The 21,808-nt window shown below is 51.8% G+C and overlaps 11 protein-coding genes and 1 non-coding gene across 12 annotated transcripts; 5 read left to right on the top strand and 7 right to left on the bottom strand.

Annotated features, from left to right (window-relative positions):
• Positions 1-103: 103 nt before the first annotated feature.
• On the bottom strand, positions 104-1,379 carry Z519_06624 (uncharacterized protein; the record flags this gene model as incomplete). The annotated part of the gene is made up of 2 exons (XM_016764362.1): positions 104-1,274; positions 1,330-1,379. The coding sequence occupies 2 exons, from the start codon at positions 1,377-1,379 to the stop codon at positions 104-106; spliced, it is 1,221 nt and encodes a 406-aa protein (XP_016619444.1).
• A 361-nt stretch (positions 1,380-1,740) lies between these two features.
• On the top strand, positions 1,741-3,785 carry Z519_06623 (uncharacterized protein; the record flags this gene model as incomplete). The annotated part of the gene is made up of 3 exons (XM_016764361.1): positions 1,741-1,799; positions 1,856-2,087; positions 2,295-3,785. The coding sequence occupies 3 exons, from the start codon at positions 1,741-1,743 to the stop codon at positions 3,783-3,785; spliced, it is 1,782 nt and encodes a 593-aa protein (XP_016619443.1).
• An 860-nt stretch (positions 3,786-4,645) lies between these two features.
• Positions 4,646-5,293, top strand: Z519_06622 (uncharacterized protein; the record flags this gene model as incomplete). Its single annotated transcript, XM_016764360.1, has 1 exon — positions 4,646-5,293. The coding sequence occupies one exon, from the start codon at positions 4,646-4,648 to the stop codon at positions 5,291-5,293; it is 648 nt and encodes a 215-aa protein (XP_016619442.1).
• A 90-nt stretch (positions 5,294-5,383) lies between these two features.
• Positions 5,384-6,376, top strand: Z519_06621 (uncharacterized protein; the record flags this gene model as incomplete). The annotated part of the gene is made up of 2 exons (XM_016764359.1): positions 5,384-5,590; positions 5,654-6,376. The coding sequence occupies 2 exons, from the start codon at positions 5,384-5,386 to the stop codon at positions 6,374-6,376; spliced, it is 930 nt and encodes a 309-aa protein (XP_016619441.1).
• Positions 6,377-6,692: 316 nt separating this feature from the next.
• On the bottom strand, positions 6,693-8,478 carry Z519_06620 (uncharacterized protein; the record flags this gene model as incomplete). The annotated part of the gene is made up of 2 exons (XM_016764358.1): positions 6,693-8,150; positions 8,212-8,478. The coding sequence occupies 2 exons, from the start codon at positions 8,476-8,478 to the stop codon at positions 6,693-6,695; spliced, it is 1,725 nt and encodes a 574-aa protein (XP_016619440.1).
• Positions 8,479-9,396: 918 nt separating this feature from the next.
• Z519_06619 (uncharacterized protein) lies at positions 9,397-10,594 on the top strand (the record flags this gene model as incomplete). Its single annotated transcript, XM_016764357.1, has 3 exons — positions 9,397-9,621; positions 9,679-9,841; positions 9,927-10,594. The coding sequence occupies 3 exons, from the start codon at positions 9,397-9,399 to the stop codon at positions 10,592-10,594; spliced, it is 1,056 nt and encodes a 351-aa protein (XP_016619439.1).
• A 364-nt stretch (positions 10,595-10,958) lies between these two features.
• Z519_06618 (uncharacterized protein) lies at positions 10,959-12,941 on the bottom strand (the record flags this gene model as incomplete). Its single annotated transcript, XM_016764356.1, has 2 exons — positions 10,959-12,744; positions 12,868-12,941. 2 exons carry the CDS (start codon positions 12,939-12,941, stop codon positions 10,959-10,961), a joined length of 1,860 nt encoding a protein of 619 aa, XP_016619438.1.
• Positions 12,942-13,792: 851 nt separating this feature from the next.
• On the bottom strand, positions 13,793-14,911 carry Z519_06617 (uncharacterized protein; the record flags this gene model as incomplete). The annotated part of the gene is made up of 1 exon (XM_016764355.1): positions 13,793-14,911. One exon carries the CDS (start codon positions 14,909-14,911, stop codon positions 13,793-13,795), a length of 1,119 nt encoding a protein of 372 aa, XP_016619437.1.
• An 811-nt stretch (positions 14,912-15,722) lies between these two features.
• On the bottom strand, positions 15,723-17,598 carry Z519_06616 (uncharacterized protein; the record flags this gene model as incomplete). The annotated part of the gene is made up of 7 exons (XM_016764354.1): positions 15,723-15,878; positions 15,947-16,302; positions 16,354-16,497; positions 16,558-16,812; positions 16,868-17,113; positions 17,188-17,515; positions 17,566-17,598. The coding sequence occupies 7 exons, from the start codon at positions 17,596-17,598 to the stop codon at positions 15,723-15,725; spliced, it is 1,518 nt and encodes a 505-aa protein (XP_016619436.1).
• A 1,028-nt stretch (positions 17,599-18,626) lies between these two features.
• Positions 18,627-19,013, bottom strand: Z519_06615 (uncharacterized protein; the record flags this gene model as incomplete). Its single annotated transcript, XM_016764353.1, has 2 exons — positions 18,627-18,893; positions 18,957-19,013. 2 exons carry the CDS (start codon positions 19,011-19,013, stop codon positions 18,627-18,629), a joined length of 324 nt encoding a protein of 107 aa, XP_016619435.1.
• Positions 19,014-19,416: 403 nt separating this feature from the next.
• Z519_06614 (uncharacterized protein) lies at positions 19,417-21,148 on the top strand (the record flags this gene model as incomplete). Its single annotated transcript, XM_016764352.1, has 8 exons — positions 19,417-19,633; positions 19,714-19,770; positions 19,822-19,928; positions 19,994-20,089; positions 20,143-20,291; positions 20,346-20,625; positions 20,686-20,749; positions 20,877-21,148. 8 exons carry the CDS (start codon positions 19,417-19,419, stop codon positions 21,146-21,148), a joined length of 1,242 nt encoding a protein of 413 aa, XP_016619434.1.
• Positions 21,149-21,437: 289 nt separating this feature from the next.
• Z519_06613 lies at positions 21,438-21,553 on the bottom strand. Its single transcript, XR_001677173.1, has one exon. It is a non-coding gene; the product is annotated as a 5S ribosomal RNA (ribosomal RNA).
• Positions 21,554-21,808: the final 255 nt, after the last annotated feature.

Below are 21,808 nucleotides of genomic sequence, written 5' to 3'. Positions count from 1 at the left end.
ATCAGCCTGCTTAGCTAATCTGGGGTTGAGCACGTGGGGCCCCCGTAGACTGATAAGGCAAGGCAAAGCAAGGCTACGGGATACCGAGTATATGCATTATGCATTACTGCTCATCCATGGCCATCTTCTCCAATATCTCCTGCTCCTCCTCCTCCATCAATGCGCGCAGTTCGGCTTCCTCCTCCTCGGTCAACATCGCCAGATCCGCGTTGGGTTCGGGTTCCTGTTCGAGAAGCCGGGGGTTCTTGGCCTCTTGTACCGCCTTGTTCAGATCCCCAGGGGTCAAACTCCATCTTCGAAGCGTCGCATCAATGCTGACACTGATGACGAGATCTCGCACCAGGCACAGTCCGGTCACTTCTTCATAATGCCCGGTGAAAACGTGGTGGAGGTCTCCTGTCGCCTTGTTCCACACGCGCACATTTTCGTCTCTGCAAGCTGTCACCACCCAGCCATATTTATCGTGTGTCACCACATCTCGCACAAAGTCTGGGTGAGTCAAAGTCGTATCAACCTTCCAGCCTTCGTCTCTCAAGAGACGTCTGGCTGTTTTGTCAGCCGAAGCAGTCCACAGATCTCCGTCCTCATCGAAGTGCAGCTTGTACACACTCGTTGCATGCGCCATGATCGGGGGAGAGAGTTGCAATTGATGCGTGGTGATATTTGATACCGCTGGGACAAAAAAGGAGAAGATTTCTTGCTTGGAAGTCGAGAGCATCACCATAGGCGAATCGAGTGGGGAAAGAGGGTCAAGGACAAGACATTCGATACCTCGGGCTTGGGGTTTAATGGAGCCAAGTGGTTGTCCGTCCAGAGCCCAGAATCGCACGTCTCCATCGGCTCCCCCTGAGATCAGGATGTCTTGTTTATCAGGAGTCCGAGCAACCAGAAGACATTTCACAAAGTCTTGGTGAGCAGGAAATGAAGATTGATCGATGACCGTAGGTCCTTGGAACGAATATTTCCAGATCGATTTGTCCCAGCAGCCAGAGAAAACTTGACTAACCGTAGGAGGGCCTGTAGGGACCTGCGCAGCGTGAAAGGCAAGGCTGGTTAGGGGTGCCTGAGGGCCTCTCGGTGTCGAGGAAATCTCGTTTGTAGATAACCGCAGGCTCGTCACTGAGCCCCCGGCCTCGGCGACAAAAACAACATCCCCAGTAGCGTCGAAACAGTAGTTGACACCAGCAGCTAGCAGTTTTGTGGGGAATTTGACTGGATTTCCTAATGTGTTTGCTGCCTTCTGACGTTTCCGATCACTTTCAGCCAAGGATGCACTGGAAACTGATCAGCAAGGCTCCAGATAGACAACAAGTGGGTGCAGCGACGCACTCGGTCTGGAAATAGTTTCCTGCTTGATCACCTGCGCTGTAACTGGTCATGGTGGTCGATGACAGACACCTTTGAAGAAGACGACAGACGGACAATATAGTCCCAGTGCAGACGAAATGGTTGATATTGCGCAGCGAGGGTATAGACTCCACGGTAATGCCAAGGTGCCAAGACCACGGTCGAGCTGTTGACACTTCGTGCACGCTGTTTTTGGCAGTTCAGGTTGTTTAGCTCGTTTGTCTTCGACCTGCCTCACCTTCCGCAGCCGCTCAAATTCCTCTTTTCTGCTTCTTCATCACACAAAACAACTTCTCACATCCTCTGCCGCCACCAACCCTTCTCTACACCCTCGGATTTCCTTCCCTTTATGTAACACTAGTATTTTCTTTCTTGTCTTCTCTTGCTGTCATCATGGATATGGATCATCTCATCGGTCAGCGTTTCAACCTCATCTCGAAAAGTGAAATTCGGTCAGTGAGCCTCAAGATCCTCTCTGCATCTACGCTAACACCTTTCTCACTTGTAGCTATGTCGGTACCTTGCACGAGATAAATCCCGAACAGTCCACAATTGCCTTGGAAAATGTCTTCTCCTTTGGTACTGAAGACCGCAAAGTCGACAAATTCATTCCCCCTTCACAACAGAAATATGGCTTCATTGTCTTTCGCGGAAGCGATGTCAAGGATATCAAAATTGCGGAAGATGAACCGTCACAACCATCTCCTCCACAGAGCATGCCGAATGACCCTGCCATATTGGTATGTCGGGTCCCTTCCCTGTCTAATCCCCATCAAATCCCCGTCAGCGTGATGAGATATCGGATGTAAATTCACAGACCTGTTCTGAAAGCGCAAAGCCATGTGGATGTTTCCGTTGCCTTCCTTCTGATACCTGCTTCATTTTTGCTCATAATCGACCTCGAAGCCTGATTTCTCGAGTCCCGCTAACCCTGCATGAAAATCTAGAATGCGTCGCGACCAGGTCCTGTTCTTCAGGGAGTCCCGCGAGACGGTCCCTTTTCTCCAGAGTACCAGCATCCTCCTCCTTTCGGTGGCTACTACCCTCCAAATCAATTTGGTAGAGGCTATGGCCCGCCGCCAGGAGGGTTTGGCCCCGGTCCAGGCTTCCCCCCTTATGGACCTCCGCCTCCTGGGTATTTTGGTCCTCCCGGCGGCCCGGGCTTTCCGCAAGGTCCCGGTCCTCACCCGTTTCCACAACATCCTCATCCTCCGATCGGCCCTCCAGGGTTGCGCGGCAATATACCACCACCTGTTCCGCAGCCACAGCCTCCTCCTGACTCGGGGGCAGACGCAAACCATCCTACTTCGAACCTGACGTCTGAACTTCCAGGCAGCAACAAGGCCCCTGAATCAATCTCTTCTCCTCCCCTTCCAAAAGATGCTCAACCTCCCGCACCCTCTCCGTCACAACTGTCCCATGCACAGGTCGCTGCCAAAGCTGCTCCTACGTCTGCCCCTGCGCCAGCAGCGGCGGCGGCGGCGGCAGTGGTGGCGGCCCCCAAAGTTGCACCTACAGCACCGAAGAATAACCGTATCACTCCGGCAGTCCCTCTCACCGTGAATCAGAAGTCTTTTACTCCTCCGGTCCCCGCCGCGGTGGATACTACAGCGACCAACGGCGCTGGTACAAAGCCTCAGAAACCTGTACCCTCACAAGCTGCAATGGATGAGGCGGCGCGACAGGCAAAGGAAGCGGTCGCAGCGGCCATGGCAAAATTGAACCCCCAAGCAGCTGGGGCACCGACCAAACAGACTCCTTCAACAACCGCTGTAGATGCTTTGACGAAGAAGGTGGCAGAAATGTCTACATCAACAACGGGCAATGGGACGGCCCGTGGTGGTCGAGGCGGATTCAGAGGTGGTCGAGGTGGAAACTACCACCGTGGAGGTGGCCAGAAGAAGATGGAAATTCCCAAGTCTGACTTTGACTTTGAATCTGCCAATGCGAAATTCAATAAGGAGGACCTCATAAAAGAGGCGATCGCTTCGGGATCTCCCCTTGAAGAGAATTCAACACACGAAGAAGGTGACGGAGAGGCAGGGAAACCAACACCGACCAGAAAAGACAGTCTCCCCCCAGCCGGTCCAGCCTACAACAAGTCAACTTCGTTTTTTGACAATATCTCATCAGAAGCAAAGGACCGAGAAGAAGGCAACGACGGGCGCGCACATGCCAGACAGGTGCGCAGCGAAGAGTTCAAGAAGAACATTGAGACCTTCGGTCAAGGGAATGTGGATGGCGGCTATCGGGGCCGCGGAAGAGGGTCCGGCTACGGTCGTGGAAGACAATACAGCGGGACGTATCGAGGCGGTTATAATAACCGTGGATATGGTGGATACAACTATCGTGGTAATCGAGGACGGGGCGGACAAGGGCAAGGACAGGCACAGGGACAGGCACAGGTTCAGGCTGGTCAGGCTGCTGCGCAGACCTAGGTCCAAAAAAGGGACCTTGTTGCTCAAACATGCTAAGAAGGGGCGGCACGTTTTATCACATATCTTGCGTTGTTTAGCATCGCCTCGCCTCGCAAGGGAGTTTGGAAGGGTCCGGATTCGGGCGACCATGGGGCGAGAAGGGAGGAAAGCACTCTTAACAGCGGGATGGGATGTATGCATGCTGAAATGAGGAGTCGCGGGCCACGGGCATGATCACGAGTGAACGCCGGTGCTCAGGGAAACTGAAAGATGGAAGGCCGGGCCAGTTGGTTAGTACCACCACCAACCAAGCAATGTCCTCGGTATGGAGGGGCCTATTTTGCTGTCGAGCTGTGACAGTGACTGCCTAGGAGAGGGCTTGATATGGACTCTGTACAAGACCAATCCAGACAATACTGGAGCTGAAATAGGACTAATTCATTGATCACACATGTCAGCTCTTTTATGAGTGTCTTGGCCCACCTTTCCTGCTTTGTTTATTGCAATTAAGAGCTTTTATTAGTGATCTCGTCAGCAGACCCGCCAAAGCCTCTGGTGTCCCGAGGCTGGGACCCTGCGAGAGCCTTGGAATATCTTTCTCCCACAATGTACAGAGCACGATCCGAGCTTCTCGACAAAGACAAAAAGGGGCGCTGGCGTCCTGTTCACTCGACGTAAGACAGCTGCTGGGTTGGTTTGAGCAGGGATGGGTCTGTGAGAATCAACTCCTGTCAGTTGGTTGGCATGGGCTACGACTAGCCAGAGAGCTGGCAGTTGCACCCGTATGTGCATCCCATCCATTGCAGCATTGATCAGGAACCTCCCCGACTTGACTTGACTAAGCGTGCAGACGGTTGCTAAACACTGCATCGAGCTCGAGCATGTCGAATCAACACCCTGGCCGCCCTCGTTCGCAGTTATACGTGGAGAAATTTCTGTTCGTCAATTACGATTCAACCAGCCCAAGCGGCTCTCTTGATCACTCGCGAGTCCTCTCCCACGTCCGTCAAAACTATCATAAATGGCGGCGAAAGCAAAGCGTCAAGCATCTTCAAGATCTCGCTATCGCCCCTCACGCTGTTAAACAGAAATTGCCACTTCCCAACTCCAAACGACGCGCTGTGCCATCTGAGAGCAGTCGGGATGTGCGAGGTCGTATTACAATTCCCACAATGCCAAAAAGAGGCAACAAGACTCGCAGCAAAGGTTCCTGTTCTGAGACCGCGGTCGGGCCTCTTCTCTCGTCATCGTCAATCAATCCGCTCAAGGGGAATTCGGACCCTTTCAATGCCTACCCGGTCAAAATCAATCCCGAAATCAACGAGCTGATTGCATTCTATCGAGACTATCTTCTTCCCGCACAGTATCATGTTCCTTCGACTGCATGGGTCAGCTCTGCAAATGCGAGATTGGACTGGACTATCTGTATATCGACGCTCCAAGAACCAGCTTTGGCAAAGGCCTTTATTGCCCGTTCCGCAACTGTTGCAGCCGTGCTCAACCCCGCGTTGCGGACACTGCCTATGTGATATCGCCTTCGAAGTATTCAGGAGTTGCGGGTGAGACTGCTAAACCACGCGAATCACGTCGGTAGTGACGTTATTATCCTCCCTATCATCATGCTACCAAAAGCCGAAATCGTTGACAAGAATCTGACAGCTGCTGCAGCACATGCAAAGATACTTCAAAATTTGTTCCAGGAGCAGCAGCGAAGGAATCGCACAGTGAATTTTACACTTCTGCAGTATGCCCTCTGGAGTGACACTCAGATTTCTTCGATCTTCATGGCTCCTCTCGCATTTGACGTTGGGCCCAGCGGCTGGGTAGTTAGCACGATGCAGCCTCTTTGCGCTGCTGTTCTAGAGCAACTCAGATCAATCCCACATTAGACCACCCTTCGAGATGAAACGGAAAAATACCTTGACCCAAGTGTTGAAAGTGCAGAGCTGAAAGCATTCTTTATCTCTACGAGGACTACTCTACAGACCTGGTTACATTACGGTCTCAATGGTGTACCTGTGCCACCACTCATAATGCCGAGGCTGACCACGACAGCCTGTCTACAGCAGGGGCGGATGATCAAACACTATATTCAGGACGTTCACAACCCGTCACCAGCAGGTGGAGAAGAAGGTGGGGACTCTGTGGAGAGGAAGGAGTATTGGTATACCCAGCAATATTTGATTCTTGCAGAGTTTCTCTGGACCCACCATTTAAGCTACAGAGTCGAGGTCTGTGGTATAGACCTTTTCGATATGGTTCCGACGCAACTGAAGAATCTTCGGGCGGCGCTGGAGCGTGCTGAAGACCTGAATCGAGACCTGGCACACTCTTGTTCACCAAAATATCGGAATGCTCGCCTCTGGGCCCTCTTTATTGGCGCACATGCTGAATGGTCGAAGTCGAAATCCAAGCAGAAAACATCAGAGCCATCTTCACCATCGAACAAAGATCTCCTCGAGATGAATCAAGTGGAGAGGAAATCCCCCCACTTTATCAAATGCTCCAGAGACTTCAAAAACTACGACTGGGAGAGCGATAGAGAGATTGGCAATCGATGGTTTTCGACCCGACTGGCTCGCCAGGTGCGGGACATGAAAATGTCGATATAGGAGGATGTCTACCCTGTTCTGAGGGGGTTCAACTATACGGATGTAATTCAGCCGCTGGGAGAAGAGGTCTTCAACCAGGCTATGGATTTGCTCTGACTACTACTCTCGATGGTGTCAGTGCATTATCAGACCAGATTAAAGAAGAGGTGGTTCGATGCTGAAATCTCGTCTTGTCTATCAACTGAATGCTTTCGTCCCAGACAGCAAGTTTCAGGAGACAAGCTGTGGACATAAAGCTACAACGAGCAGGGCAACATGGAGGCCTGGGTAGCTGCTTACAAGGGAGAGCGAGCTACTGGACCCCAACCTCCAAAACTCAGCCAACCAGCTTCTCCCCGACCACCACAGCCTTCGACTCTACCGCTTCTTCTGAAGACGCGCGATCACCCTCATGGATTTCTAACACCTCCGTTTCAAGCACCCGGGGATTTGGTGTCACGCCCAACTTCCTGGCCTCCCCAACTGTGAAGGTTGCGAACAGGTCCTCCACATCGATCTCCCCCACGCCCGGTACAGGGAATAGTCGGTTCAGGACATAATGTACAACGAATGCCAATGCAAAACCCTCGATGTATGCCAGGTAGAAAATCTCCTGCGCGCCCGTGGGCACATGGATGGACGGGTTAACAGCATTGATGAATCCGGGCAGCGCAGGCGCCATGCCGATGAGCCAAGAAGCGTAGGCGCGCCAGTTAAAACCCCGGTTGTACCAGTAGATGGACGACCGGTTTGGAATATACAGATCAGAGAGCTTGAGTTTGCGGTCACGAATGACCCAGAAATCGCACACCATCATGCCCACCATGGGACCGAGGAAGACAGAATATCCGTCCAGGACATTGATGAAGGTGTTGGCCGTGTCAGCCAATTGCCAGGGATTGATTGCAATGCCGAGCACGAAGGTGATGACTGCGCCCCGGCGGATATTGATCCAACGAGGAAAGAGGGCTGCAAGGTCGAAGCCACCCGGCCACGCATTGTCGACTGTGTTGATGCTAAGCTGGGAGATGAAGAAGCCGAAGCCTGCGAAAAAGGCTCCGGCACGAGATTTGGCCGTATAGCCGTCCTCCATCCAGCGGATGGCGAGCTCTGCTGGCGACCAGAGCACTTCTCCATAGATTTTCTGCGCGGCAGAGGTTGAGAGCGTACCCATGAGGGTTACAAGTGCACCGATGATGACGGTAGAGTATATCTGGCCCGGAATTTGCGCACCCGGGGTCTTTGCGAATCGGTTGAAGTCACTTTGGTTCGTCAGTGACACAGCGATGGACCCAATAACAGTAGTGATGCCACGGATGATTGCCCAGGCTCTCTCGCTGGTCGTGGTAAGGGTGCTATTGGCTGTGAGCAAAGGCCCGCCGCCGTGGGCCGTTGACAGCGCCCAGACCGTGACCGAGAACATGGTAATGGCAGTAATGATGTTGGCATATCGGAAGAGGACTGCTGTCTTCTCCGGAGGGATCAAAAGACAAGGGAACTGGAAGCAGAGAAAGACGACGAAGCCGACGAATTGCTGAGTTGTCATGTTCGCACTGGCGGGGAAGGTATTGGGGATATGCCTGTAGCCGGAGAAGATGCTGTAGAGCATGACGCCTACCATCTGACCACCAATCCAGGCTTGGACACCGTACCAGACAAGACAGAGCATGATTCTTTGTGCGAGAGCAAGATATGAGCCCCGAAGTCCCCAAACAGCGCGATTTCCAACGGAGAAGCCGACATGCCAGAGAGCACCCCACCAGCCGTTCGTAATGGCTACTCCAGCAATGAGGAACTATATCAGCACGGTCAGTCGAGAACTTCTGGCAATGGAATCGACGACGCGCAAAACTGACTTTTGCGATAATCGTCACAACCATAGCCTCCCACACACTCAACCCTAGCGAGATCAACGAGCTTGCTGTCTGCCATCCCACTGTATTCAGTTGAATGACAGCCCAGAATCCCAAGAATCCCCACACTGTCCACGTTCGCCTGTATGGCGGAAGGGGGGCAAGGTCACGATTGTTCCATGCCGTGGGCCTCTTGCCGTCCAAGTTCTCATCGACGGGCACTTCGAGCTTCTCGCTGAGCCGCGCGGCTCGTTGACGAAGAGCACTCATTGTTCAGGATTAATTGACCAGCTGAGGCAGAATTGATGCGTATTTTGCTCAGGGTGTCCCTCAGGTCGAAGGGGTTGAGCTGATATCCCAAGCAAAACTGAGATCAAGGATATGTTTATCAGAGGTTGTGTCCCTCAGCATGGCCGGACAGACCCTGAATCCGAGCACTCCCTGTGCCCTGGATATGTCTATCGCTGATAAGAGCCCAACAAACCACGTGGCGGAAACGACATGATACCGCTCATCTCCAGGCTCCTAACGGTCACTTTCCGGCAGCTCGATAACATGTTATAAACAAGTAAAGCGTCAGAAACTAGGAGCAGAGATGATTGTTGAAACTAGAAACGCCACAAAACCCTTACCGAAGGCGACATCAAAGATTACTCACGAGATCACGGTTTGTTTCCTTGTCGGTCCACGACAAAGCGATTTATGACAGACAATGTCCACAGACAATGTCCAAAGCATTGGATTTGAGGTTGTACGACCATCAGACATCCGATATGGATCTGCCAATCATCGCTAATTGACTAGATGCTGAACGAATATATCAGCGACCATGTGGATAAAGTTAAACATTTGACTAGTGCAGCGGCTGAAGCAGGATTGTGAGAACGATAGCCAGAAAGGAAGGACGGAAAACACTGCCCGAATATATCAACACCATACTCGGTAAATCCATCGGACATATAACGGCACGGCAAAGCCGATAAGCAACAAGGCTGCGCGTACCTCCGTCTCTCAACTCCGATACTTACGGCGTGCAAGGGCGTGTTCGGCTCCTGTTTTTGGAATGACTTGATCTCTGTTCGTACTTGATATCACCTTTGTGTCTGGATCTTCCTTGATAGGCATTTCGACTTTCAGCAATCAGGTCATTTTTCTTCAGGCGGCAAGCTTCATCGACCAGCTATCACTATGTCCCAAGTCGCAACTCAGACTGAGGAAAACAATCCTCTCGTTATCAAGCTGCAGAATGGTCAAACCCTCCACGTGAAATCCAACGAGGCTGTTGATGCAGATGAGATCCCTATTATCGATGTAGCTGGAATCTACAGTGACAGATTGGCGGACCGGCAGGCTGTAGCGGACAAGATCCGGGAAGCCGCTCACCGCATCGGCTTCTTCTACGTGGTCAACCACGTGAGTTTCTTTCCTGAGAACTTGTCTATTGCTAACAATTTCTCTTTTTCCGCCCAGGGCTTTGATTCCAAACTGGCGGACGGAGTGTTTGAACAAGCTAAGCGCTTTTTTGCACTGCCGCTGGAGAAGAAGATGGAGGTCGACACGAGTCTTGTGCCGAAGGAGTATGTGGGATACCATGCCCTCGCGAGTTATAACAGAAATGGAAGGAAGCATCATGGTAAGTGAATCTGCGGCTGGAGTTTAGACTTAATGGCATACTTCTCCAGGTCGCCACTGACGATTCTTTGCTGTGAACTGGCCAGACCTCAGTGAAGCTTTCAACCTAGCCTACTCCGCCGAGCAAGATCCCGAGAACCAAGACAATGACCCGGGGACTTCAATATGGCCAAGTGATCTCCCTGGTTTCAAGGAAGCCATGTATGCTTACCATACGCCTATGCTCCAATTCGCTCGCAAGATGACCCGAATCTTCGCCCTGGCGCTCCACCTCCCCGAGACATATTTCGACGAGTGGACCAAACGTCCTGAAGCTGGACTGCGCATCCTTCACTACCCAGAGCAGGACGCATCCGTGGATGACCAGAACGGCATCGGAGCCCATACAGACTTTGAGTGCTTTACGATTGTAAACCAAGACATGTCTGGAGGACTCGAAGTGCTGGGTAAGAGCGGGCGATGGATCCGTGCCAAGCCCGTACCAAACTCCTTTGTTGTCAATATCGCGGACTGTTTCATGAGGCAGACTAACGACTACTTCGTGTCGACGGTGCATCGAGTGATCAACAAGAGCGGTAAAGAGAGATACTCCATCCCATTCTTTTACGGATTGGACAGGAAGATGCCCATGCTGCCTATTCCCTCGTGCATATCGGATGAGAACCCAGCGAAATACCCTGTCATGACGGCTGGGGAGTATTATCTGTGGAGGGCTAAGAAAGCTAAGCAGGGCGACAAGGCTGATGGAGAATAGAGAGAAAGAGATGTATGTGCCTTTATCCAATACCTAGCAAGTGAAAGACTTATCCTCTCCATTGTCGTTTTGGTGAAGAGTATCTGCACTCTGGTGTGCTCGCTGGGCGCTTCGGGGGACATTACTGCACTACGAAGGAAGAACAGTGATTCCAGCAAATTCATGCAGATTCTGCACGAAAGCAAGCCGACGACAGTCACAATCTTAACATTTTCAGATTGGAAAGGGGGGAAAAATAGAGCGTGCAACAACGAATCAGGCCAAACCACTCCCCTACGGTGTCAGACCGGTAGAAACGCCCTTTGCCTGATTGACGGATCTAGAAGAGGCAAACTTCATTGCTTTTGGAGAATGCGAGGACTATTCACTCTAATTGCCACTCGTTTTCCTCTCCCTCTCCTCTCTCGACTTCTTCGTGCTCGCACTGGGGTGGGGACGGGGGCAACGGCAGTTCCTGCTGCCCTCGTTGGAGATCCTTCTCTTCGACGATGACTTTGACCTTGATTCCCCACCCCTCTTTGCCGCCGATCCAGTGCTTGCGCTTGCCCACCTTTTCGATGACTCGCAAGGCACTCTGCATCGTGTCCTTGAGCAGGAAAGGGTCGCCGGGGATCTTGGCGACCGAGAGACAAAGTTCCACTCCGTCCTTGTTGCCGTTCTTACCCAGCCCGGCCGCCCATCGCGCCGACATCTTCACCCGCGGGTTGGTCTCGTCGATGATTCCGGCCGGATAGACCCTGGCCACCACCATTGCTACTCTGCCGATGTAGCGAGCCCACCAAACCTGCTCGGGCGTGAGGAGGTGACGGAGTGATTCCTTGTAATCGAACTCGCGCGGAGGTAGCTCGCCTTCGAAACGCTCTTCAAACATGAGCGCCAAGAGCGCGCGGTCGGTGTGAGAGACCCCGTGCGCCGAGGCCAAGATGCCAGTGGATGTGCTGTACAAAGCGGCACTCGAGGATGATTCCTTTGACAAGTCCGAGTGTTCGAAGAACACGTTCGCCAACGAGCGGATGACCTCTGTCGAGATGGATCTTGGGAATGATCTCGGCTCGCCGCTCGTGGAAGGGGGAATAGCCGACAGAAATAGATCGCCCATGGCCAGCGCTGATGGTTTGGCGAACCGCGCGGTGGCCACTTCAAGGGGATGCTGCCTCCGGACAGGGTATGGTAGCTCTTGAAACAGAACGCCTTCACGGACCCCGCCTTGACAGAATTGTGCCTCCTTGATACCGAACGGGATCGCTTCTGCCAGGACATTGACCAGGAATGCAACAGCCGGGACCTGTGCTCGTCTCCGGTCCGAGACGCGGAAGATACGATGAGCCGTGCGTGCGACTTCTTTCAACCTCTCAGTGTCTGTAAAGCTGGCGTGATCTGCCACGAAACCGTTGATAATTGAGATGGGATAATGGTGCCCATGTACCTGGCTTTGGTAAAGAAGGAGGTAACCCCAACCCCGGAAGCCTCCACCGCAGAGGTAGAGCTGGAACCCGCCATAAAGTCTGGCCTCATCAATCAGCTCCTGCGGGATCTCAAGCTCGCGGTACGCGTTGAGGAAGTTCTTCTTCATCTCCGCCCTGAGCTCGGCGACGGCTTTGTCGGCCTCTTCCTTGGATTTTCCGGCCCTGGCGCTTTCCAGCGCCCGAGTCAGCGCGGCAGCTCCGTAGGGGAAGCTGAAGGCTCCTTTGGGACTCATTTCCACCCGGCCCTCCCGCGAAATCATCCAGCTGATCTGGGTGCTGCCCCCGCCGAGGTCCATCACCAGACCCTTGACGTAGGTGAAGCTGCTGGCGACGCCGAAGGCCCCAATCCTACCTTCTTCTTCTTTCGGAAGCATGTGGATGGTCAGCCCGGATGCCTCTTTGATTGCGGAGAGGAACTCCGACGAGTTCAACGCCTCGCGAGTAGCTTCTGTGGCGATGACGCGGATCTGATGCTGCGGCACCCCGAGATCTTCGCACACGACCTTGAACCGCAACAGAGCGGCGATGACTGCTCGTATGACGGAGGGCGGGATCGGTATCCTAACACCCTTCGAGTCGAACTGTGCTTCGTACAAGGAGATGTTGGACCTGTGGAAATGGACTGTTGGCAGCGTCCGTGCTGTCGGCGGCGACAGGTCCGAGACAGAGAATCGAATTCCATTGCTAATTACCTTAGTCAACCTTGTAGCTTCGCAGGACACAAAGGAATCATTTGAGGACCATCAAACACCCCCAAACCCCTAGCCAAGCAAGCCTATGATGCTGTTGTTTGTGCGTGTGCCTTACCTTCCCATATCAACCAATGCGCGAAGATGCGGCCGCCGGTCCGCCATTGTGCCTTGCACTGTCTGTCCGTTCATATTGCCCCTTTGATAGTTTCTTCTCTTCCCAGCTCAGGAAAAGATGGACAAAAAAAGGGGGGGAAGAGGAAGAAATGGAAAAGGACTAAGAAAACAAGAACTATTTATTCGCACTTTCATCTATTAACCAGCCAGTGACGCCATTCTGGCATCAGTATACAGAAGTTAAAAAAAAGGTCCTTGCAGCCTGATGGCCAAGGACATCGCATTGTCACTCGAAAGCTCCGTCTGCCTCCGAGCTAGCTAACACGCTGAGCTGAGCTGGACGCGAAGCAGTGGACACGCACCGCTGAGACTACTAAACTTGGGACAATCTCGAAGTTTGTTGTTAGCCGTTCCCGTTCGTGGTAGCGTGGTACGCGGCTGCAATTGGCTCAATGTACAGGAGCGTGTGATGTTAGCTTGCGTGCGCTGCTTGAACTCTATTGTCCGTGCGTCAATAGCAGCTGAAGCACATGTTGGGCTGCAAAGGGCCGTGGTTCGTATTTTTAGGAGACTCGCATTGCATGGCTTGCATCCGCCGCAGGCCGAACTAATAAGGGACGGCTCTCCCAGTTGCTATACGAGATTTTCTGCAGGTAGTATCCGTGCCTCGACCCTTCCCTTTTGTTCGTCTAGCCGAAAGGCGGGGGTGGCTGATATAGCTAGATATGAGGAGGCTGGGAAGTCGGGCCCCGTTCCCGCCCCAGCGGCATGCCGACTAATAGCTAAAGTCCTGCAATTTGCATGTGGGAATCTGAGAATTCTGCGCTAAATACTTGGGAGTTCTTGGGGGGAAGTCGATTCGAAAAGGCGGAGAAGCTATATTGTTGATAACCATCTCTGGCATCGTCATCACATAATCATCATCATCACACAGTCTCGACCGCCTTTGGACGCTGCTGATCTAACTTGGCAGGATCTGCGTCCCAATCCCGATTGTGCTCCGTGCCTCGACTCAATTTATACGACTCTTTGCCCTTGTACTGCGCCGTGTTCCAGTTGTGCGCCCGCTGCTTGACCCATTCATCGGCGTTCAGGAGAGTTTCTCCTGACGCCTTCTCCAACCTCACCACGTCCTCTGCGGAGGGATACTGGAAGAGATCGCGCAACTTGACGCTAGAGTTTGGACGCGAAAAGTAGACCACACTGTGGCGCATGCACTCTCCCTGCTCCCCCGGCGGCACAACGACGCGGTGGACCGCGCTGTACAATCGGCCTCCCAGCAGCTTGATCAAGCTGTCGCCTAGGTTGATCACGGCGCACTCGGGCCGTGGCCTTACGTACTCCCAGTCTCGCTTGTTTGGAGCAAGCACCTGAAGCCCCCCTAACTTGTTGAAGAGGACCGTGACACTGCCGAAATCGGTATGCTCGCCCAGAGTGATGGTCTCGGTTGGTCTGACCGGTGGTGCGCAAGTGACTCGAGCCTGATCGACAGACGGCTTCTCAAGCTCGTGCAGAGACTCTAGAAGGCCCTCTGGCAACCCTAGCGACTTTCCCAAAGAAGCCGTGATGGTGTATATGACATTGTGACACGATCTCATGAACGTCTTGAGCTCGTCGAAGCGGTCTAGGACGACTTGGGGGTGGTGACCTGTTACTGTTTTTCGTGGCTTCCCGTCTGCCGCTGCCGGCGGCGAGATACCCAGGACCTCATCCTTGGAGACGTTGTAGAACTCACTGTGGTCCTTTGTGCCCTTGTCGTCGACGAACATGGCGCCAGACCGCTTGTAGCCGTAGTAGTGGCCCGTGGTGCCCATGTCGTACTTGAGTTTCTCGTCCAGAGGCAGGGAGAAGACGGCGTCTGCGAGATTGAACATGAAGCGCGAGTCCACATGGTGGTTGGACAGATAGAAGAAGCCATAGTTCTGGCACGAGTGAAGCAGTATTTGAGCTTGCTCTAGATCTCCTTGGGATAGAAGATCGAAATCGACCGTGGCGATGTCAGCCACTGGCACGTCGGATGAGAACTGTGGGATCTTGCCAGACATTTTGAAGACTTATTGCGTAGCTCGAGTTCGCACTGGTGTCGTCGGGAGTCTGGAGCCTTGGTCGATTCGACAGTCTCATCGTAAGAAGTCTAGGTTCCATCTGAGGAGAGATTGCGGGTGTTGACGACGTCGGCTTTATCACACCACATAGGCATTACCGTCGCCCCAAATCACTGCTCGGTAAATTCGTCATCGTCCCTTGAAGGCGGGGGGACAATTGTAACGCGCTCGGTCATGTTTCGGGGAACGGCTTCAAATTGGAGAATGCTACAACAAGCGGCGATCTGGACGATCAAGAATGAGGGGTAAGAACCAACTCGCCAGATCAAAGCGCTTACTATTGTGGACGCGGAGTTGTCTATGCATCTCCAGGTGTTGAGTCCTGTCAGATGAATTCGGGGCATTATTCAACTTGAAACCCGGCGTCTTCAATAGCCACATTCTACGGCATTCTGATATCCCGGACCTGGGTTTGTGGCCTCGCTCCACAATTTGCAGGAAGTAGCCGAGTTTCTCTGGGGCAGCATGAGATTGGTACGTACCACGGGTTCCTGAGGGAGTTTCTTATCTTCTGCCTTTTCACAATCTATCATCTTCGTATGGACCCATGCAGAACACATTGGCTCTTCCCCGGTAAACTCGAACGAATCCCACCGCAGAATTCTGACCTTTGGTTGACATTCCACAAGCGCTACATCTCGATGGACGAAAATGTATATTTTAATATATCGAAAATGGTTCATTTGTTGAGTACGAACGACCGTGTGATACCGTCCAGCGCTTCTCCCTAGGGCTTTGCCGGCGACATATTTTATGTCCGTACACTTTCAACTTCCACCTGGCTGTTGTCCTTCTCATTGTCCTCGTGCGAAGAGTTTTGCCTCCTTTCGGCGATGTCCTTTTCACCAGTTGCTCTGGGTGAGTCAGAGAAAAGGGCGCCGATTTCCTCGAGGGACATCATTTTGGTCTGAGATGTTCAGAATGTCAGTCTCTCGCCACATGTAGCCGGTTGAATCAAGCATTGGAGAACACTACCTCTGGAAATTTCCACCAGACCACGACGATGACGGCCGAGGTAGCACCAATGCACACCAGATAATATTTCCATCCAATACTTGCAAAGCCGGTGGGTGCACCCTGCAGCAACGCCAATGCTGAGAGGAACAATCCTGAAATGGAGAGGGACAGTCCCTTTGCTCTCACTGGTGTCGGGAATATTTCCGAAGCGTAGATGTAAGAGGTTGCGTCGATGGTGCTGGCAAAGATTGCAACGTGTAAGAATAGAAAGAAGACCGCGGCGCTGGCAGCACCTTGCCCGCCGTGCTCTTGGAATTGAGAAAGTGTAATGACCTCGCCGACGAGAGCCAGCACACATCCTGACATACCAATTACTAATGACGATTAGAGATGCTCAACCGCAGCAGTCACCAGGCTTGACGTACTCAGCATTTTAACGCGGCCAACCCTGTCAACAATCAGTGCATTGAGTCCGTTTCCAAAAGGAGAGACCGAAATCCAGCCCGCTTGAATGATAAGCTGCCTAACGGTGTCGAAGCCGAGATTCGCATACAGCAAAGGCCCATAGTCTAGCTTGCCGTCAGCCTCACAAAGAAATAACATCTCAGGTCAATCAAAACTGAACTCACTGTTGATAATCTGCGTTCCAGTGGCCTGGGCTCCTACCATCATGATGAAACCGATGCCCACTCTTTTACGATATCCCGGCAGCCTGAACAAATCCAAAGTTGATAGCCGTTCCTCCTTCTCTTGCAGAATTTGGGAGTGCAGTAGAGCAAAATCGGCGCGGATGGCGTCCTCGTCATTCAAGAAGCTGTCCGAGGTCTCAGCTCGGACCCTTTTAAACGACCAATATGCTTCGTCGAAGCGGTCGCGATCTAGCACTATTCCAAGTCAACATGGGAAGCTGTCCTCCAACCACGAGAGGGCAATACATACGCCACCGAGGTGACTCTGGCAGGAATAAGACTCCTGTGGCTAGTAGTGCGGGCCAAATCGCCTGGACTGCGAGAGGGATACGCCACTGAGCTCCGGCCGCCTGGACAAAGTAGAAGCCTACGCCGATCCAGCTTGCAGAAGTATAACCGATGCAGATCATTACTCCATGTATGCCGACCAGCATACCGCGAATTTTCGGAGGTGCGACCTCACTTTGATAGAGTGGGACGAGAGTGACGAGGGCTCCTGGTGAAGGTGAGCATCCTGACAGACAAATCCAATGATTTCGTACTGACAACAGTGGTACGAGTCACACTTACCGATACCGAGCCCTGTTATCAAGCGGGCCACAATATACATGCCGATATGCACGCTGCCCGCCTGCAGTGCTCCTCCAATTGTAGTGACGATGCTCGCTACAAACAGCGCTTTCCGGCGACCCAGCCAGTCGGCAGACTTCATGCAGGACAACGTCCCAAAGAGGCCTCCGACTTGAAAGAGTCCATTGGTGGCTCCAATCAGATCGCTCGCGTTCGATCGCGTGTCCAGTTCAAAGTAGGATACGAAGGATGGCTGTCCGAGGGTGGTCGCGATGATACTGGCACAGTAGCCATAGGTTACGCTGCCTAAGGCGACAAAGACCACGATCTGGAGCTTAGGTCAGTGTCGAAAGCTGAAGAGGGTCAACAGTTGCTTACCAGCAGCCGAAGCATCGAAGCAGAGAGCGTCATCTCTGCAGCAGGATCTAGGAGCTTTGGTAGGCTTAACCTGACCGCAGGTAGCCTGTTGGTGAGAGGGAAAGTGTCGACTTTCTATTTATTATATACAGCTCATCATGTTCCAACGCATGTCGTCGCTACCAGCAGTTTGCATCACTGAAACCCCACGACAATCTTTCGATGTGCAGCCATTTGGTGAAATCTGTATAGCTCTATCCATAGGATCGAGTCCATCCCTGAGATTCCTATTGGTTGACCCATAAGGGTAGCTTTAAGTGGCAAGTTAGGACAAAATCCTTGGACGCTGGCAGATTTGCATACCGGGTCTGCATAGCCCAGGCCGGTCCTGCAAAAAAGAACACCGCCAACGTCTCCACATTCCGCTAAACATTTTCTGGAGTTATGGAGGCGGAGTTCTTTTGAGGGCTTTCCTCTGCTGTCTTCCATAGGACAAGCATAGCGAGTTTGAAAAAGGGATGTCCCCCTGAATCGTCACCACTGTGTGCCAGGCTGTGTCTCCTTGAGCTCCTACAGTATCTTAGCATGGCGGGGAAATTAGTGGGGGTTTTCAACACTTCTAAACACCGTTTCCGAGTCTTTGGCATCTACAAAGCATTTCCGCCAGCGAGATGGTACTTTCTTCGGAGTGCATCGTATACAGAAAAAGAAAGGCTAGGAACGAAAACCCCGCCGAAGGATTAACCATTCCACGCGTCCTCAAATTCATCCCGCTCTGCCGACAACGCGATCACGACTTGGCGTAAGACAAATGCTTCGCAGAGTTACCCTTTGTCCGGAAGTATCAGCATGGATAGAAAGCTGCTATGATCTGATCCGTGAGACCAGAAGTGAAAGCGGACTCTCCGCCACTCAGACACGGCCAAATTAATGTCCACAAAAGTGTGAAATGGTTTCTTGTTCTACAGACTCGCCCCGCATCTCCGTCTCGAAAGGTGCATTGCATCCACCGTTTGTTGAATTGCCAACTTCAGCCTCAGGCCCGATGCATGCAAGTCCGTGACAGATAAACCCGCCCGTGCTCACAGCGGCTTTAATGCATGGAGGAATTTTGGTTTTGGGGGTTCTGCAAGGGCGCCAGAATTGGCAAAATCCACAAACTCCTGTGCCGCTATGTGCTGTTCAAACGCTGCTCGCCCCGTGTAGCGTTCGAAGACGTGAAAGTGGTTGGGATTTTCCTTGTCGCGGGCTATGGCGTATTCCAAAACTCCTGGCTCGGACTCTGTCAGGCGAACCAGTTTCCGGAGGTACATCTCAAGGTCATCCGCCCGTCCTTCTTTGGCGTAAAGCTGTTCCCCCTATGTCAGTGGTGGAGTTGTTTTAGCTGAGAGGCTGCTATGTAGCGGACTTACATCGGCATAGAGCTCGAATTGGCCTTCAGGAATGGGAGGAAACTCGATGGACGTCATGTTTGGCTCTCGGACTCGATTGCAATCCGTACTTGTTACTTCCAACTTTTTCTAATTGAGTTTGGAATGCACTGCGTCCTTTTATGTGCTAAGGGCAAGGGTTCTACTCCACAGGAAGGGGCTGTGGGGCGACTATGGGGAAATGCGTCAACCGAGGGATTGAATCTCCACAATTCCCTGCGGAGTTTCTCGACACTGCATACGTACAGCATGCATCACGAGTCGGATTCACCTCGTATGCTTTTTTTTTGACCTCCATGCTCCAACAATAGATCTAGCAGGTATGAATTTTAGTATGTGCGGTGTTCTTTTCTTTCAATATCTCTGCTTTTGAGAAAGTCCTATGCACCCTTTTGCTCTTGGTTGTTAGGATCACGAACGTGACTATTTCATCATCAGTATCATGTCGACTAATGTCAGCTCGACACTCGTACAGCGGGCGAAGGCCAATTGGGTAGTGTCAACTGTTGCTGGACTTGGAGTCCTTATCCTTGCGCTCTTTCTAGCGAGCCCTACTATATTCCTAGACCGTTATGGTGGCCGTGTTCAAAGCAAGGATCCCAAAACTCGATATCTGAGTCATGGAGGCCTCAACAATGAGCATTGCTGGACAGACCATTGTGAGCATGAGTATTAAAATGAGCTTAACGATATTGATTTTTGATCGTGTCTGTCGATGGTGGTGCTGACATATCCGAAGCGGGCCAAACCTGTGAAGACGTTAAAATCCATCATGAGACCGACACTGCATTCCTTGGTGAGTTGTCATCCCTTGATCTACCAATTGCTGACCTCTGTCTACCTATAGCTTGTGGAGATCCGGTAGGAAGATCTCAGTTCTATCCACCGATCAATAATCATCGGACGTCGAAACGAAAAGACTTTCGGGAATATTTCTTGAAATATGACATCAAGGTAAGGTGGCCTCTGTGATTATGGCTCCGTGGCATTAGGTGATTGCTCACCGCACTGTTAACCAGGGTAACAAAACCACGAGGCTAGAAGTCAAAGGTTGGGACGGAGATTTAGTCCTCCATGGCATCGATATTTGGAGGTTCAAAGATGATCCTTCTAAGGTACAAAGTATCGCACAACCATGCGGCTGCATGTCTCACAACGTCTCTCGCAGATACATTTGTTCGCTGTGAACCATGGCCGCAAAGGTGAATCGATCACGATCTTCTCACACAAACTCGGGACAAACCTTCTAGAGTTTGTCAAGGATATCAGTCACCCCAAGCTGAAAACACCGAACGCAGTAACTCCATCTGGGCCTCTGTGAGTTTCTCTATTCCGGAATATGCTCTGCGTCGCTGAACATTTGCCATCTAGCTCCTTTTTCAGCACTAACGACCACTATTACTACAACGGCATCTTGCGAACTCTTGAAGACAAATACGCGCCGTTCCAGTGGGCCTCGTGGGTAATTCATTGCGACGGGTCTGGCTCGACAACCACTTGTCGAAAAGTCGCGGACGACCTTCAATACGCCAATGGTATCCTTTTGACGGAGGCTGGCAAGACTCTCCTAGTCAATGACTTGTACGAGGGCACGACGATCGTTTACAGTGTTGATCCAGAGACAAAGGATCTCGTGCTGGAGAGGAAAGTTGTACGTCAAATACAAACACTAAACAGTTGAGGCGTTCCTGGTCATTGACGTGACAAACAGAGACTCGGAGGGACACCAGATAATCTCGCCGAAATTCCCTCCAATGGAGACATTGTAGTGCCAGGTAAGCCATGGACTATTGACGAACTATGAAAAATTTCCCGGCCATCCGGAATTACTGGGTTCGGGGCGCTTTTGTCTAGGGGTTGATGTGCAAGATGTTTTGCTGATGGTTGATCTTGGTTTAACAGTTTTTCCCAATTTGGTTACACTGTTTAAACGCGGCTTCGGGCCTGGGGGCCTTGACTACGGCACTCTGTGCGAATCTGCAGTGGTGCGTCTGGACAAGTCAAAGGGTTATGCTCCAGAGTTGCTCTTCTGGGACGACGGCTCGCAGTTGAGCGTGTTGACTGGGGCTGCGGTAGACCCTTACAATAAGAGGCTCATCGCAGGAGGAATGTTTTCCAAGGCATTTCTTGTCTGTGACATCAGCAATGACAAAACAGGTGTGGTTTTTGGTTGAATACTATATCTGCGCGTAAAGAGATGGGCTCACAGGAAAGGTGATAAATGGTTTCATTCGTGGGTGGGAACTTGGGAGCAATTAGGCAACTGAGCACGCTTGCGCTAATAAGACATGATATTCCCCTCCCCCCAAACATTGCCCCACCGGATGAGGCTAGGGGGCCGCAGAAACGGGCACATTCAGAAAGGAAAAAGGAATAAGTGAAACTAAAAAAGAATCACTTAGTTGAATTCCGTAGCGTTGGAGAAAACAGAAAGGTAAAAAGAGAAAAAATATACCAATTAAAAACAATCAACAGTCAGGATTCCCAAGTGGTCACCCACCTTAGTACTAACTGACCGGCATGTGGCTTAAGGACGGCTGAGCGAACGGGAAGCCCTGTTTTCCACATCCTATGGTCGATTGCGACAGAATTTTGGGTTTATAGCATATATATCTTGTAATAATACCCTATGGCCTTGGAGGGCTGTGATTCTCCTGCGAGATATGGTGAGTTTGCTCTCCGTTCAGGGTGTTCAGATTTTTTTATCGGCTTATCTAGACGAAAGACGGCCTTGAAAAGTTTGAATGAGCCCTTTGTCCACGAATTCTACAGATTCGGCGCTATATTCCTACTCAATCATTCCGTTCCAAGATTTGTCTCATCATCCCGGGTAG

Source organism: Cladophialophora bantiana (assembly GCF_000835475.1).
Source record: "Cladophialophora bantiana CBS 173.52 unplaced genomic scaffold supercont1.9, whole genome shotgun sequence".
Taxonomy (NCBI): Eukaryota; Fungi; Ascomycota; class Eurotiomycetes; order Chaetothyriales; family Herpotrichiellaceae; genus Cladophialophora; species Cladophialophora bantiana.
This window is presented reverse-complemented; position numbering and strand designations above follow the sequence as displayed.